The sequence below is a fragment of the Engraulis encrasicolus genome, chromosome 24 (genome assembly GCF_034702125.1).
Source record: "Engraulis encrasicolus isolate BLACKSEA-1 chromosome 24, IST_EnEncr_1.0, whole genome shotgun sequence".
Classification (NCBI taxonomy): Eukaryota; Metazoa; Chordata; class Actinopteri; order Clupeiformes; family Engraulidae; genus Engraulis; species Engraulis encrasicolus.
The window spans coordinates 26,261,938-26,278,943 of NC_085880.1; the positions used below are offsets into that span (position 1 = coordinate 26,261,938).

The 17,006-nt window shown below is 43.0% G+C and overlaps 1 protein-coding gene across 2 annotated transcripts; it reads left to right on the forward strand.

Annotated features, from left to right (window-relative positions):
* The first annotated feature begins 123 nt into the window (after positions 1 to 123).
* Positions 124 to 16,309, forward strand: kif11 (kinesin family member 11). 2 transcript variants are annotated; one of them, XM_063192262.1, is made up of 24 exons: positions 124 to 241; positions 609 to 753; positions 1,289 to 1,421; positions 1,541 to 1,638; positions 1,752 to 1,830; positions 1,919 to 2,104; positions 2,893 to 3,017; positions 3,119 to 3,209; positions 3,360 to 3,602; positions 4,983 to 5,078; positions 5,239 to 5,327; positions 5,463 to 5,529; positions 5,716 to 5,904; positions 6,461 to 6,668; positions 7,172 to 7,344; positions 8,110 to 8,235; positions 8,700 to 8,858; positions 9,221 to 9,360; positions 12,086 to 12,365; positions 12,607 to 12,829; positions 13,714 to 13,871; positions 14,343 to 14,372; positions 15,438 to 15,545; positions 15,749 to 16,309. In XM_063192262.1, the coding sequence occupies exons 2-24, from the start codon at positions 677 to 679 to the stop codon at positions 15,863 to 15,865; spliced, it is 3,195 nt and encodes a 1,064-aa protein (XP_063048332.1). In that variant the 5' UTR covers positions 124 to 241; positions 609 to 676; the 3' UTR covers positions 15,866 to 16,309. The 2 variants fall into 2 exon arrangements, with proteins under 2 accessions (XP_063048332.1, XP_063048333.1); XM_063192263.1 differs by lacking the exon at positions 14,343 to 14,372.
* Positions 16,310 to 17,006: the final 697 nt, after the last annotated feature.

The following is a 17,006-nucleotide window of genomic DNA, read 5'->3' on the forward strand; positions in this document are numbered from 1 at the left end:
CCCGTGTTCCCGTGATGCTTTGCGGGGTGTTGCTACAACCAACCAATCACCTTGCTGCAGACGCCAAACCCTTCAGCTATTGGTTGCTTTCAATTCGGTGGAGATTTTTAAAGTGTCGGGTTGTTTCTTGTTAGCCGAGCTCTCGGTCAGCGCGGTACTAACTGCTGCCGATATTAGATATATTTTAATTTTTAACGTTTCATTTACTTCAGGGGGAAGGGAAAAGCGTTTTACATTAACAGTAAGTATTTTAATGATCTGCGAATTTCCACACAAATACATGGGTTGTGTTTCTTTAGCGACATCTACTACAGCACGACATGTTTTGCTAAATGACGGCATCACGACCTACCTTGGCCTTTAAACTAATTTACAGAAACTTATTTATAGAATTTGCGCACTAGGATAAACTGTTTATAGGATATATCGTTATGTCGCCATTTATGTCTCTGCATCATTATCCATTTAACTAAAAGAAACGAATCTAGCAGTAGTATTATGTCCTAGCCTATTGCTGTATGGCTGGGCCAGAATAATGCTTCATGCTAATTCCCGTTTCGTAGATCACTTCACACATCTTTCCTGTCTATGTTTTTCCATCGTTTTAGGCTCACGAAGATTAAATTAACGACTGCTCATTCAGCTGGATTTGTAAAACGGAAGGCATCGTGTCATCATGTCCTCGCAAAATACGTCTGTCGGTGGAAGGAGGGAGGAAAAAGGCAAAAACATACAAGTGGTTGTGCGTTGCAGGTAACGTAGTACTGTAATGATTACTATCCAGTAATTACAATGTTCATTGTTAAATGAATAGGTCTTTGTGTATGCAGGGCTGATAGTATTCAGGCTCCATGCCTGATTTCAGGCTTGACAGAGTTTCAAAAAATAAAAACATTGATGATAATTAGCCATTAGGTTATTCTTATCTCAGAGTGTTACAGGTTCAGGGTTGTCTTCTACTATCAGGCTTGAATAATGGTCATACACAGGCTATTAAATGTTTGAATAATGTGTCAAAATAGGCCTACGTTACGTCACTATGCAGTATCTTGTCGTCGTCGTTAGAGCAGGGGAAAAAGTTCAGGCTCAGGATTTTTTTTCACTATCACCCCTGTGTATGTCTTCTACAGTGTGTCTTGTATCTATGTAAGCTGTCAGATGCCTAAATTTACCTCGGGATTAAAACAAGTACTCTACCTAACAGGCATTCAGTGCTAACTAGCCTCTGTTGCCAGAGACGTCACGACCTTTGCGACAAGTTGTCATTTTTCTGTTTCATTGCTCACAGACCTTTCAACGCGGTGGAACGCAAGTCCGGGTCCCACGGCGTTGTCGACTGCGACCAAACTCGCAGAGAGGTGAACATGAAAACTGGAGGTTTTGCCGATAAAGCGGCCAGGAAAACGTACACATTTGACATGGTCAGTACTTGCATACTTGTCTTGAAAGTCCGTTGTATTATGATTAATACGATACGTGTTCATAGTTTGTCTTCTTTCTCTCAAGCTCATTAATGTGCATTTACATCATTTGAATTCAGGTATTTGGACCATCAGCCAAGCAAATAGAAGTCTACCGGAGTGTACTTTGTCCAATTTTAGACGAGGTTATGATGGGCTACAATTGCACAGTTTTTGCGTAAGTTACATGAATGTGCTTTGAAATGTTATTATGGCGCAACTACATTGTGTACTGTACATGGTTGTGGAATTGTTTGTACCAAATGAATAATTCTCTATTTTATTTTTTAGTTATGGACAAACTGGGACTGGGAAGACCTTCACAATGGAAGGAGAGCGGTCAACTGATGAGCAATACACTTGGGAAGAGGTAAGGCACCTTTTAAACAAGGTCTACTGTCACCATTTCACGGTCATCCATATTTGTCACAAGGTCTTCTATTCCATTTTTATTTCAGGATCCCTTGGCTGGCATCATACCCCGTACCCTGCATCAGATTTTCGAGAAGTTGTCTGATAGCAACTCTGAGTTCTCAGTGAAGGTATCTCTGCTGGAAATCTACAACGAGGAGCTTTTTGACCTGCTCAGCCCTTCTCCAGACGTCACCGACCGCCTGCAAATGTTTGACGATCCAAGAAACAAGGTAATCGTCATTTACGTTCATGAGAACACGGCCTCTGCTGTCAAACATTGCTTGCAGAGTAGAGTACTTTTATTAATCACGAAGGAAATTAAGTGAAGTGTACGTTATTGTAAAAAAAAAAAAAATCTATAGCCGGGTTAGCACAGAAGTTTGAAATTGCGTTTGACCAGTCTCCAATGTGCAGTTTAACGAAAACATTTAAAGAAGACGTTGACAATGATTTCTCTCTCTCACACACACACACACACACACACACACACACACACACACACACACACACACACACACACACACACACACACACACACACACACACACACACACACACACAAACACACAACTAACCTACTCGCACATTAATTTACAATTCTTTCTCTGACACATTCATTCACGACATACCATATACAGAGACAATACACACTCACACAACACATAAACAGTTTTCAAACACTGGCATACAGATATAGACATAGACATGTACAATACACACATGCAGCAGAAGTACAATCAGTGATCATACTAGTAAAGTGATGCATGCAGATCTGTATACAAGGTGCAAGAGTAAAGTGCCAGTCACAGTGCATGTCATGGTAAGTTCCCTTACCTTTCCTAGTACTTTTGCCGTTATTGGATGATCTTTTGTCCTGCCGCAGCACTTGTTATAACTGTGTCCACTGGTAATGACCTTACAGCTGTCTTTGATCTCTGCCATTGGTATGTTTATGGCATATAAAGTCCTGAATGTAAAGTGCTTGTAACATTTCCCCTTTTTTTCTCCTTTCATTCAGCGGGGTGTTGTCATTAAAGGACTTGAAGAAATTACCGTTCACAACAAAGACGAAGTCTACCAGATTTTGGAAAGGGGGGCAGCTAAGCGGAAGACGGCGTCAACCCTTATGAATGCATACTCCAGGTACAAACTGCCCTCCTGACTGTAATGTCAAAGTTCGTTATCTTGTTGGTACTAGTGGAGTAATTGTTAACACTAAATGCCGTCTTTTCCCCTCTCCCCAGTCGGTCCCATTCTGTGTTCTCAGTCACTATTCACATGAAGGAGGTCAATGTGGAAGGTGAAGAGCTGGTTAAAATTGGGAAACTGAATTTGGTGAGCTTCTTTTTCACTTTCAAGGTTGTTCTTAAACTCATGTAGTGTTACCTGTTAAAGTTTTGCTGTTGTCAGATGCATGTATGTACAGACATGTCCTCAAGTGCTTTCAATCAGCTACTTTAAGGTGTACGTTGTGTTTTTCTACAGGTCGATCTTGCCGGCAGTGAGAACATTGGTCGATCTGGCGCCGTCGACAAGCGTGCCAGAGAAGCGGGCAACATCAACCAATCCCTGCTGACGCTGGGCCGCGTCATCACCGCTCTGGTGGAGCATCGTCCCCACGTGCCCTACCGGGAGTCCAAGCTCACCCGCATCTTGCAGGACTCCCTTGGGGGGCGCACCAAGACCTCCATCATTGCCACCATCTCCCCTGCCTCCATCAACCTCGAGGTCTGTCTGATGAGCTGACTCTTTATGTCTTCTGGGCAGTCATGGGTGAGCGGTTAGGGCGTCAGACTTGCATCCCAGAGGTTGCCGGTTCGACTCCCGACCCGCCAGGTTGATGGGGGGAGTAATCAACCAGTGCTCTCCCCCATCCTCCTCCATGACTGAGGTACCCTGAGCATGGTACCGTCCCACCGCACTGCTCCCCATGGGGCGCCACTGAGGGCTGCCCCCTTGCACGGGTGAGGCATAAAATGCAATTTCGTTGTGTGCAGTGTGCAGTGTTCACTTGTGTGCTGTGGAGTGCTGTGTCCACAATGACAATGGGAGTTGGAGTTTCCCAATGGGCTTTCTTTCTTTCGCTTTCTTCTGTGTTGCGTCACATGCACTCCAGACTTCTTCTACAGGGTTTTTTGTAATGCTGCTATGGCTATGCGGTCTGTCTGCTGATTTGTAGTTTAAAGAGTTTTCACACATAGACTGACAATTTTCTACAGGGGTTTTTGTTTTTTAGTATGGCTGTGGATGGCTCCATCAACATTGAGGCATGTTGCTGCTTTCACGGTGGTTGGAAATTTGTCTGACCTTTTTGTATTCGAAAAAATATATACATTTAACTCCATAGACGTGTATAGAATTGTGCCAGAAGTTTTGTCAGTCTTCCCAACCTCCAGACATGTCTTGAAGGTAGCATGTCTGCTGACGATGACTCTGGTGTCTTTGTAATTTAAGGTGCTGTCACAGACTGACTACTTTCTACAGGGGTTTTTGTAGTTAGCTTGGCTATGGGTGAATGTCTGGGAAGGTGTGGGTAAAAGTAGCAACGTAAAGTGAAAGACCAACAGGTACACTCCCGTTGCCGTTATGATGCAGCACACAGTGCTTACTGTACACAATGAAACTGCATTTGTGCCTCACCCATGCAAGGGTGCATCCCCAAACGGCCCCCAACAAAGCAGTGTGGCGGGACAGTACCATGCTAGGCTACCTAAATCCTGGAGGAGGATGGCAGAGAGCGCAGGTTAATTACACCACCACCACCACCCACCTGGCAGGTCAGGAATTGAACTGGCAACCTTTAGGCAAGCCTGACACCCTTCTGCTTATCCATAACTGCTCTGAGTAGTAGTTGTCATCTAAATTCTAAAATGCAGATGTCGTGGCTAGACAGTGATGCAGAGCATATGCTCTAACGGCAACAGCTGACTTTCAAAGGTTTATGTTGATTTTTGAAGGCAGCATGACCGATGAGTCCATTTAAAATCTGCTTCCTTTAAAATCTGGTGAAATGAAGGCATCAGCATTGGACGCATTTACGTAATTCAGTTGAGCTTTGCCAACACTGGTCATGCAACTCAAAGAAAATATCTGGCATGTTTTCTTTAGGAAACCCTGAGCACTCTGGAGTATGCAAACCGAGCTAAGAACATCATGAACAAGCCTGAAGTGAATCAGAAGCTCACCAAGAAGACTCTCATTAAGGTATTTTAAAAGGATGCTGCGGGAGTTTGAGAGGTCTTTGGCATGCTACAGCATTATACACGCATTCCAGTATTTGATGTGATGCCTTTTGGTATTCATAGTCAATTGAATGTGAAGTCTTTTTGTTGTATTGATGGTCATTTGAATTTCCACATTGAAGGAATATACAGAGGAGATCGAGCGTCTGAAGCGAGACCTGGCTGCCACTCGAGACAAGCATGGTGTTTACCTGTCAGCTGAGAACTATGAGTGAGTTACCACTCTCCTTATAAAAAAAATGAAGTCGAATAAAATGATGATGATTAAAAAAATGTGTGTGTAACTGATGTGAATACTTGGAGAATTTTACTCTAAGTGTCTGAGTTTTGTGTGATTTATTTGCAGATTCATGAACAGCAAGCTATTGGCCCAAGAGCAGCAAATAACTGCTATGGAGGAAGAGCTTAAAAAGGTAATTTGCTACGTCATACTTTTTAGGAACACGTCATACTAGTTAGGAACACTAGATACCATGTTGACCACTCCCTTGTACAGTTTTGCTGAGCCCTAATCCATAGCTGAGGTGACCTGCCACAGGACCACTGCCCCTGTCCAATAATTCAGAGCATCCATTGAATTCACTATAATTGCATTTCAGATGACGGAGATCTTTGGTGACAGCAAGGAGCAGCTGGAGCAGTTGACTGCAGACCTCCAGGAGACTGGGCAGCAGCTGCAGGAGACCCAGAAGGACCTGCAGGAGACCAGAGATCGGCTGGACGAGGAGGCCTTCATCACCTCCAAATTGCAAAGCACCGAGGAGGAGCTCTACAGCACTGCTGATAAGGTGAGCTCAACCTCTGGCATTGTTCATGTCTGGGTGTACTGCCACAGGCCTTGTAAATGGGAGTTGGGTCAAAATAAATCTTCCGGACAAATGTGGTGGGCCACTTGGCTACCACAAGTGGTCCATGGGCCAGACCAGATAGCGGTGCCAATCACAGGTCACTCTTCAGAATAGAATTTGGACTGCTAGGGAAAACTTGGGGTATTCACCTTATCACACCCACTAAACTAACCCTGTTCACTTCAAAGTTTTTCGTGCCATCACAGGATTTCTGGTCTGCTAGTTCAGCTCATAGCCATTCTGGATGGTTTTGCACTAACAACTGCTATCCAAATAATAAAGGTGCCACCCTTGTAACCACGGATAATATGGTGGACAATTTCCTGTGTTCTCTGTAATTTGCACCTGCAAGTGTTGGCAAATGTGTCTCAAGCGTAGATTTTTCTAAACGACTCTAATAATTTCAAACTGTCATTTTAAAATAAGGAGAGGTGCTTCTCTCATTGAAAAGGTCACCTGAATTGGACACTGTGATGTATGTGTTCTTTGTTTGTAGCTGCTGTCCACAGCTGATGGCACCACCAAGGAGGTGTATAGCTTGCATGATAAGCTGGACAGGAAGAAGACGGTGGAGACGCATAACTCCGTGGTGCAGCAGACCTTCTCCAGGCGGATGGACGATGTGTGCAGCCACATGCAGAGGTCACTGCAGGAGCAGGGCAGCGTGCGCGAGAGCTTCATGGACTACCTGACCTCCACAGTCTGTGAGTTGACTCTCCATCTCCGAAGCAAATTCTGCATAGCTATGAACTTCTGTGATGAGGAAAAAAGTAACTAAGTGATTTTTGTATACTTTTTCACATGTATGATTCTGCGAGTTGGCTATATATTTACCGGTATTTATTTGTGGCATTGAAAGTTGCAATTTTCTCTTGGTCAAATGTGTAGTAGACACCCTGTTGAAAAAACTCCTGTTGGAAAGGTAGTTTCTTTTCCAGAAGATGCCAGGATTTCAGATTAAATGTTGCTGACAATTCTTGAGCACACATATGGTGTATAGGAGGGTTATTGCAGGATTTCATGGAGACACTTCATTTTGATAATGTGATTTTGCATGCACCATGGTAGGTTTGTCGACCTTGTTCTTAAGAAATGTAAAATCTGCGTGGTTTATGGGTGCGTTTAGTCTTGCTGCTAGAAGTTGTTCTGTTGCTGCCCATTTTTGGACCGTCTGTGAATTCTTTCCCTTGTGCTCCTACCCCTGTAGCGGACTTGAAAGAGGTCAGCAGCAAAGCTCTGGAGACGGCCGTGTCCACGGTCACCTCGTACAAGGCCGGAGTGAAGGCGGTGGTGGAGGAGAGCGTGAGCCAGTGCGTGGCCCAGCTGGAGCAGCAGGAGAGCCTCAGTGGCCAGGCCAGACAGACCCTCCTCCACATGCTGGTAAACCACAGCTCCACTCAAGTCAAGACAGCTTTATTATTAGGAAATGTTTCTTTACATGCATTGATCATATAAAGACATGAAATCATGTTTGTTTCTTTCCCATGCATGTACATAGACATGCGTTAAATATAGGCCTTGAAAAGAAAACCTGCAGTAATGAAAGTGCAAGACAGGACGACAGAAGACGTATAGTCAAGAGAGAGAGGGTGAAAAAAAAAACCCTCTTTGGTCCCGTATTGATAATTGCCCACAAAGAGACCTTAAAATGTTAAATGTTAGGTGAATATAAAGTAGTTTGTACCTGGAAGAACAGCTTTAAAAAAAGTCTTCAGAAAAATGGGTAGTGGTGAGATCCCAAATATTTTATTTGGCCCCATCAGTGTTGCAGTTAGTAATACTATATAGTGTCATCCACTACACTCGTAAGGACTTCTAGAAGGTATACAACGATTAATATAATGCAACTGATTAAACATAGCTTTGGGTATGTTCTTGATGCCTGCTACTGAAGTCACAAAATTCTTTACTACATATGAACTATTTTGTTCTGTCCTGTCAGTGTTACAGTTGAAGTACTAAGTGTGCTGCCTGCTAAATTAATCTAGTTTAAAAACCTATCAAAAAATACCTTTTTGAACTAATCATTCTTGAAAAAGAGCTTGGAGCAAATGCATTATGTTTTTGATTAACCCTGCTTCAGAAATCGCATGTAAATTCTTTGCTGCATATGAATGGTTTTGCTATATTTTGGGGTACCCATAGGAGGAGCACCAGGCGCACCTAGAAGAGGAGCTGATGGCCAAGGCTCTGCCCACCGTCAACACTCTGGAGACGCTCATGGGGAACCTGCACAAGACTGTCGAGTTCCAGCAGACGCTGGTCAAACGCGTAAGTCCCAGCACGTTTTGAAATCCAAGCTTCCGTTCACGTGAAACATTGCCAACAGTGTTTTTTTATTTTGTGTGTGTTTATTATTACCGGTATTTGTTTTTTTGATTGGTGATTGTTACCAACTTGGGTTTTTTTTCTCAGTGTTTGTATATATTATCAGCAGCACGAGTAGTTTGCCACCAACCTGAAAATGAAAATGGGAAAACGGTTATTAAGGGCCCCAGGCTCCTCAGAAGGGGTTTGGGCCAATGAGCCTGTGTGTCTTTTTCAATCTGTTTCTCTGTCCGCTGGCAGTGTTTTGGTAGTCTGTGAGGGGTGCTAAACATGCATCACATCTTTGATTGTTGTTGATCTTTGATTGACTCTCTCTCTCTCTCTCTCTCTCTCTCTCTCTCTCTCTCTCTCTCTCTCTCTCTCTCTCTCTCTCTCTCTCTCTCTCTCTCTCTTCTCCCCCCCACCAGATGGAGGAAATGAAGCGGGAGGAGACGTCCCACCTGAGGCGGCAGTCACAGGCCCTGTCTGAGATGAGGGAGGCAGCCATGGCGGAGGTCGGCTCACTGAGGGCCCAGAACACGGACATGAAGGCCAGGCTGGGAGAGGCAGATCAGGCCCACAAATCTGTAAGTAGTGGGCGGACAACTCAATTACAGAGGCGTTACAATCATTAAGTCGGACATCCGGGCAATTCTTGCGTTTTCGTCGAAATCAGCCGCCCACCATACTCATACTCATATGGGGAAAAACCTGCCATTCTTGTCTTTTGTTGTGTTAGTTTAGGAAGTTGCAACGCTTAATGGTTCAAAGCATGTTATGCTTAATATTCGTGTGTTTTTTGTTTTTGTTTGCTTGTTTTCCATTTGGTTTACTATTTTTCTTGAGTTACTACAGCACCTGGAGTCTGGATCAACTTGTCTGTACTCTATCTATGGCTTCAGTGTGTTGTGGCTTCATATCTGTGCCCTTGATTGCCTCCACTCCACAGAGCATGTCTGAGCTGTTGCAGTGCCTGCAGAGCCAGCTGAGCCTGCTGTCTGAGCAGACTCACAGCAGCTTCCAGGGCCTGGTGAAGAGGACGGAGACCCAGAGCGAGACCCTGGACGCCCTGCAGAAGACCCTGCAGACGTGAGTAGCCCCTCATCCACCTTGCCTCGCTCTTGCCCGACCTGTAGTTCTGCACAGCTTTGTGAGGTCCAATGCTAGGTCTGGGAGACTGTAGCAGGATTCCATTTCTCCAGTCAAAAAAATAATCGCAGCATTTATTACTTCAATATCAACAAATTCTTTCAAAACCATTTTCTGTTGATCTCTAAAGCGTCAATATAGTATATAATATGACCTGTGACTCCTCAATGTGACCTGCCAGTGATATTGAAGTGATATGTGCTCGGCATTATTTTTTGAGTCCAGAAATTGAATCCTGCCACATGCTCCCAGACCGATGTGTGTGTTTGGAGTGCCACCAGGGGGCTCCAGAGTTACACACACAGGGGTCTGGTAGGAACCAGGCTATCATCCACCCTCCCATGAGGCACGCTTTCATTTTATATGCAGCAAGTCAGGATGAGGGGCCAGCGCATCGCAGCTCTATTGTAATAGTTTGATGTGGTGGTCATTTTCATAAACCTTTATTTCCTGCATTGCCTTCGGGATTATAACAGTTCTGTATTCTCTAAGGCTGTAACGATATTGCATCGAACCGAGGGATCGCGGTACGCAGACCCACGAACCCCTATCGCGAAGCTTCCTCACAGAATCGCGATGTGCCCTTTTAAAGTTGTTACCCTCAGTGTAGAACACAACAGGCAACATACAGGCAAGAGTTTGCATGTGCGCTTAAAAAGACCAGTAGACAAAGGGCGCACACGTTCGAGTAACAGTTCCATTCACCCCTTTCTCATATAAAATGCTCCTTCCAACCAGCACGTTGTTGTTATCCATTGCCTGAGCAACCTCCATGAGACGAAAAACTTGGGCAAACATCGGAAGGTGAAGGACAAATGAACAACAGACCAAGAAGGCTTTTATAAACGTGTCAAGATTTTTGTTTTATTCATGCATGCGCGATGTATTGCGAGTGGAATTTGACGTTGGAGCAGAGAGAGAGCGAGAGAGAGAGAGAGCGCACGAGATGCTCCGCCTGCCTACAAACCAGCCTGGAATCGCTTGTAGGGAGGTGCCCGAAGTCGGACGAACGTTGAGGCAGAATATTAGGCAGCATTATTTCTTCCCACGTTAATGTTAGGCTATATTGTAAAATTACCGCCTGCATAAGCAGAAAGCATGCTCCATTTCAGCCTCTGCATTCATTCTCGCTCTTGATAAAATGTCAAACCAAAACGAAAAACGTCCGCGTTATGTAGCAGTGAGAACTAACTGAGGTTCATTTCTAGGCGGGCACGCACTGCTGCACGATCAAAAAGAGCTACGGAAATATTTAACTTAATCAAAATTAAGTGTTGCATTTCTTTAAGTAGCCTAACTTAATACAACATGTTTCCTGACGATATATGGCCTGTGTTGTTTTAATGTTTGGATATTAATTGGATAGGCCTAATGTTTGATAAAGTAAGACAGCTGCCAAGCAATGACCATACCCCCTGACCCCCTCTCCCTCTCCCTCTCTCTCTCTCAACATATGATCTTAGCCTATTTATAAGCCTTTTTCCTTGGTGAACTAATATCCCTTATTTCTCTGTGTTGTGTTTTGATGGGAACACCTGGGAACAGGTTGCAGTGGTAGCCTATATCTGCAACATTATTCAGCCTTGTAAACCTACAAAATTAATGCAGGCAGGTAAATGCAAAAAAAAATATTAATTACAAAGTATATATATATATATATAATTAATTTTCTTCTAATTATTATTATTTTTTTTAATTTTCAATTTTTTTTTCTTTTTTTTTTTGTGAAATCGTGGGGCATATCGAACCGTGGGTCATATATCGTGATACAAACCGAATCGTGGGTTGGGTGTATCGTTACAGCCTTAGTATTCTCCACTCTATTCTAGTAAATGTCTACAAGTACAAACACTGAAAAACAGTTTAACTGTAAAATCCAACCTAAAGTAGTTTCTAAAAGTTAACTTTTTGTAATCCTGACTCGAGTTATTTTCTTTACATTTTTCAAACAAATTGTTTGTGCCTCACTGTTTGTGTTCCCAATTTTGCTGTCGTGAGGTGCTTGTGACAGTGATGTGCCATTTTCACATGTTTGCTGACCTCTAGTGGTGGGTTCTGGGAAGTGTTTCAGTGCAAGCTCATGATGTATACAATTGTGAGTGGTGGTGAGGTGTACACTTTTTTTTTTTTCACAAAGTTGAGAATTTTTTGTTCAAAGATAAATGCATATGCCACTGCACAATCATCTTCAATTTTCATCATCAATTTTCATCTGTATTTAACACCACCATCAATATCTATCTATTACTTCTAACTATTCACACCACTATTAACTCTTTATGAATTTTATACTCTAAATAGATCAATAGGCTGAGCTTCTCCCTGCCTGGCATTTTGAATTGCCAATAATGGACGTAATGGGCATCTTTGGATGCGAAAATTGGTGTGCTTTGGTCGAACCGGTAAATATTACCGGTCGTTGATTTACTTGGAAGATATTCATGAAAAGATCGAATTTGTGAATTTGCAGCAGCAAACATTTTGAAAATTAGCAGAACTTGAAATTAACAGAATTAAGTTAAATTGTACACCGTGCAGATCATCAGAATGGAGAGGGTCTGCCTTCCAAGGTACCAACAAGCACACGGGTAGAAATGACATGTGGCATAGAATTAACCTGCAGTGTCCTCTTTTTTACATATATATATATATATATATATGTCAGGGAATGCTCCGAGATCGAGGAGCGGGAGACCTCCAGACTCCACGCTTTTGAAGCGGGCGTGGACGGCTTGCTAGCGGAGACGTGCAGCGCCACCGATGACTTGTCAGGAACCTTGGAAGAGTCGTCCGGCTACCGTAAAGGCCTCCAGACCTCGCTTGAGGCGCTCGGGGAGAACGCCAGAGACTGGTGCCACAAAGCCACGCGCCACGTCGAGGCAGCAGGCCAGGCCGAAGTCGACCTCATGCGAACCAACAAGGAGGCTCTGCGCACTCTTGCCCAGGTAAGGCCGAGCGGTGGTGAGGTGTGGAGGAGTCAAGAGACTGAACATAGTTCTAGGGTATGCTCAACCACGGCAACGCTTTGCCATGTTTCACTACGGCTTCCTGATTGAACAACTTATTTGACTGCAAAACGTTCTGCAATAGTTTACAGTAGCAACCGTTTGGTAGGCATGTTCGGCCAATTATCAAATTGAGACTGTGACTTGTGCGGCCATATGACTGTTTGTCTGTCTGTGTCAGCCTGTAGAAGCCCAAGGAGAAGCGATGCTGCGGGACTCAACAGCCTGCTTCCAGCACCATGACGTGGAGCTCTCCAGCAAACTTGACGTACTCCAGCTTCAAGCAGCGAAAGACATGTCCACTCTTGAGGTCTGCAGGGAGGATGTGTCCACGCAGGTAGCTCTGACTCAGACCACAGTGCAGAGCTACCTGTACGAAGAACTCCGGGAAGATCTCCCCACTGGTACGTACCCATTCATTGGCTTGCTTGCACTTATGCTTTTCCTTTTCACTCTGGAAAGTCAATGTTACTCCATTTGCTAGAATTAATGTGAAAGTCTGTACTTCATTTTACAACTTTTTTTGTCATTATCAAAACCAACAATTGTGCAAGTTGGGCTTTTATTTATTATTATTTGTCTTACCCTATATGTTCAGATGTGACTGAAAATTTAATGTGGATGGATTTCTGACACTTGTTAGACGCCATCATTTGAATAACTAGTGATTTTTGTAGTGAATTAAGCCTGTCACTCCCATATTGATCTGGGGGTATTCTGAAGAATCAGACTTGGTTAACCCAAGGGAAGCGGTACACCTGCTAATAGATGGCCAACAGGCATCATTACCTCCACCAAGGAGGTCATGTTGTCGGTCGCAATGTTTTGTCTGTCTGTCTGTCTGTCTGTCAGCAGGATAAACCAAAAAGTTCCAAGCAGATTTGAATGAAACTTTGTGGAGTTGTTGGGCATGACAAAAGGAACAAGTGATAAACTTTTGTTGGTGATGCGGATCCAGATTTTTTTTAAAAATGATTCTTCACCATTGTGGGATGGGGTGAATTTTGACATTCCAGTATCTAACTCCAGAAAAACCCGGCAGTAAGACATGAAAACAATTCGGATGTGACAGTCAAATGTTCTTTCAAAACAGCTTCCTTGCCAGAGGTCTGCCCTCTCTGAGTGCATTTCTAGTTTAGTTATGTAAAGGAGGAGCCCAGGCTCTTCTATTAGATGATTTGCCACTGACTGACTACTGACCCTGTAAACTACTGACTCGGCTTCTTGCAGTACCCCCCTGGTGACCATAATGGACCCGTGACACTTATTTTCGCTGCCTTGTTTGCAGGCACCACACCGCAGCGTAGAGAGCACGAATTCCCTCGTGAGCTTGTGAGGTCGCGTGGGCGTGAGGAGCTGCTGAGGGAGTTCCATGCCGTGATGGCAGCGCTGCAAGAGGAAGAGGCTAACTCTCAGGAGGAAGAGAACAGCAAAGCAGCCGAGCAGGTACAACACTTATTCTACCCTGAAAACAGAGATGGTAACATTCTCTTCTCTGCATAAAAGGTCCAGTGTGGAATTTCTGTAGTAGTTTATATGTTGATTTTAGTGTTGCCCATTCACAACTGTCATCTTTTTCCATGTACTGTATATGTACTACCACCATCAATTTCAGTGTTCATCTTGACTTGGAAATGTACACTGTTTATATATGCATAGGTGGGTCCGCTTCTTTTTAATCCGCCATTTTGAAAAATGGATATCTGGCTGAATAACTAATATTTACTGGTCTGACCAGAGTAAGTTTATTTATTCAGTAAATATTCATGAGAAAGATGAAATGTGTGAATGGGGAGTAAAATATGAAATAAACTACTGACATTACACACTGGATTACTTGCGAACAATTGTTTTGTTGGCTAGTAACTTGCAAGCCTCATCAAGCCGGCGCTAACCCTTCAATGAATTAATTTGCAGAGTCCTGAGGAGAGTTGGTTGTCTTCAACCGTAAGTAAATGGGGAAGTGGTTCACTAATGTGGTGCGTTGCTGTTCTCGGTCACTGCATGGATGAGGGCTGATAATATATATTGATCAAAGTTTGTAACCACAATTAGGGCTAATAATGTTACTTGTAGCAAAGAGGAGTAGAGTTGACCCCCAGGACTCAAACGCTGACCTTTTTGAGGTACCAAACTGTAGTGCTCTGACCACTACACAGGAGAGCCAACTCTACTCCCCTTCGCTACATTACTATCTCATGTTACGATCGGGGCTCAAACAACTTTTTTGCCAACACTATAGAAGTGGAATGCAATGTTTGGAAAACATCCACAAATAAAGTTGTTGGTTATAACTTAATCTTGGTAATTAAATTATAATTGGTGTTGATTTAGTGTTGGGATTCTCATCTTGTCTGTGGTCAAGGAGACTTACCCTGATTAAGGCAGCTGTATTAACAGTTGGTGCCTTTGTAACAATTTCCTCACTACCTTGATTTTGTGATTTGGGCTGAGTTGTGGGGCTTTTCTGTAACTGTCAAAAATAAAAGATGAAAGACCCCAGTTTCAGATGAGGTGTGCCGATTCTGGCGCCCCTAATCTAGCCAACTCTCAGAACACAATCCGATGGATAAAGTGGCCATTGGCAATTCTGACACACGCACGTAACCTAGGCTATTGCAGGCTGAACCACATAATCATATTGATTCTTTAAAAGAGATTAATAGAAGTCAGTTTTGAAGGAATTTGTTGATGGCAAGGCTGGTAGATTAAGCCAGGTCTTCTGAAAACAACGCGCTCCTTCAGACCTAGTGAATGGACCTGTCGAAGCAGTGCGGAAATACACAGGTCAGGCGAGAATCAGTATAACCTAAGTGCACAGGAAGAAGGAATGTATGGCAGTTTTTTATGGCATCATTACTTTTATTTCTCTGTCTGAATCTGGGATCTCCTTATCTTCCCTATCTCCTTCTCTTCCACCACAAGCTGTGATGTATTGTCGCCAAGTCGTGCTTTTTCTTCTGCTCTCTTGCACTACTAATGTAAAACATCTCTCTCCTTTAAACTAAACAGGTGTGCATAGATGATGAGCTCTGCCCTTCAGATGCCAGTGCAGTAACTGAGCCCATGTTCGACACAGACGTCACGTGTGATGAGAACAGCAGAGGGCCATTCTTCAAGGTAAATATAATGGATGTAAAATATACTCTGTGTGTGCGCGAGACACACAACATGGAAGCACATAAATTGTATAATTAAGTAGCCTTAAGCAGTGTAATCCTCCTTAATATGTACGTGTGCTAACTGCATGAACCCTGAGCATCTAGACTTGGGGCTGTGTTTCGTATTGCATTATCATTGTTTGATCGTTTCTTTCTTTTTAGCAACAAAAGAAAAATGGCAAGAAGAGGGAGCTGAGAAAAGCAGTCATCTCCAAACGGCAGGAGCTGGAGGGGGCCATTACGCCACGCTCAAAGTTACCCCTCAGAAGTCAAAACTAGGCAGCTAGGCTTTGGTACATTGTTATTGTTATTATTTTAGCTCTGTGTGTGTTTTTTAAATGTCCTTTATATGTAGTGTGTCTGTCTCCTAAGCTCACCTTCTCAAGGCGTCTACCTGCTGTTATAATTAAATGTCTTAACTTGTCTCTAAGTGATGTGGAGTTTTTGCTGTTGAATAGTTTAAATGTTTTTTCCGTTCTTGTTGGTGCTTGTTCCTGTTTCTTCTTGGTGTATTTTGTGTTCTCAATGCCACACATTTCAACTTGAAATCTGTTGTGATTATGTTCAGGGATAGTCTGTAACCAGTACAAATGTTTATCTGTAATTTCACATGATTCTATTTTTTATACATTTTACAAATGACTTGCTAATACATATGAGACCACTGGCATAAAATGTGAGGGATGGGTTTTATACAGCATATTAATAAAAAGGTGAATTTTATCGACTGTATCTTGTGTATGCTGTATAGTATGACAAAGGGTGTTGCTGGTGAGTGGGGAGCATACTGAAAAAATAGTCACTTAAAATACTGCGATTTTGACCATGTTCTTTGCTCAGTCATTCCTTATGCTTGGCTGCATCAGGGGAAACTCCCTGGAAACATTAGCACACTACATCAGGTATTGCTGCTAGCAGTCATGGCCTTCATTCAAGCATACTGTAGTTTAAGTGTAGGTTTTTTTTACATCCTGTTGTGCTGGTATTAACCGTCTTTCCCCCTGCCATTAACAAGCAGATTTTTTTTTTTTTTTTAATTGTAGCATCACCAAAAGTGGCGGAGACGATCTGAATATTTCATACACATTGTCCATTTCTTAGACATGTAAACAATGCTATAAAAGTCTATGAAATTAAATGCCAATTTCACAATATTGCAATAAAGATCAAATAAATGAGGGGTTAACATATAAAAACACATGATTAAGAGCGGTTGTATTATTATCATTTTTAATAAAACAGTCCAATTAAAAGAAGGGTTTATCTCCTTCCTCTGGCTGTCTGAAGACTTGTTATAGTACAATATGTGTCAGATCAAACTAATATAATCACACCCTGTAGACTATTTATGCTGGGATGCGCACAGGGAGGTTAAAACGAGCGCTGTCTGTGAGCGCAACATTTACCCGGAAGTAAAACA

Coding starts and splice junctions, on each gene's coding strand:
- kif11 (XM_063192262.1), top strand. CDS start 677: ATGTCCTCGCAAAATACGTCTGTCGGTGGAAGGAGGGAGGAAAAAGGC. Junction 5,079..5,238: donor CCAAGAAGACTCTCATTAAG/GTATTTTAAAAG, acceptor TCCACATTGAAG/GAATATACAGAGGAGATCGA. Junction 8,236..8,699: donor AGCAGACGCTGGTCAAACGC/GTAAGTCCCAGC, acceptor CCCCCCCACCAG/ATGGAGGAAATGAAGCGGGA.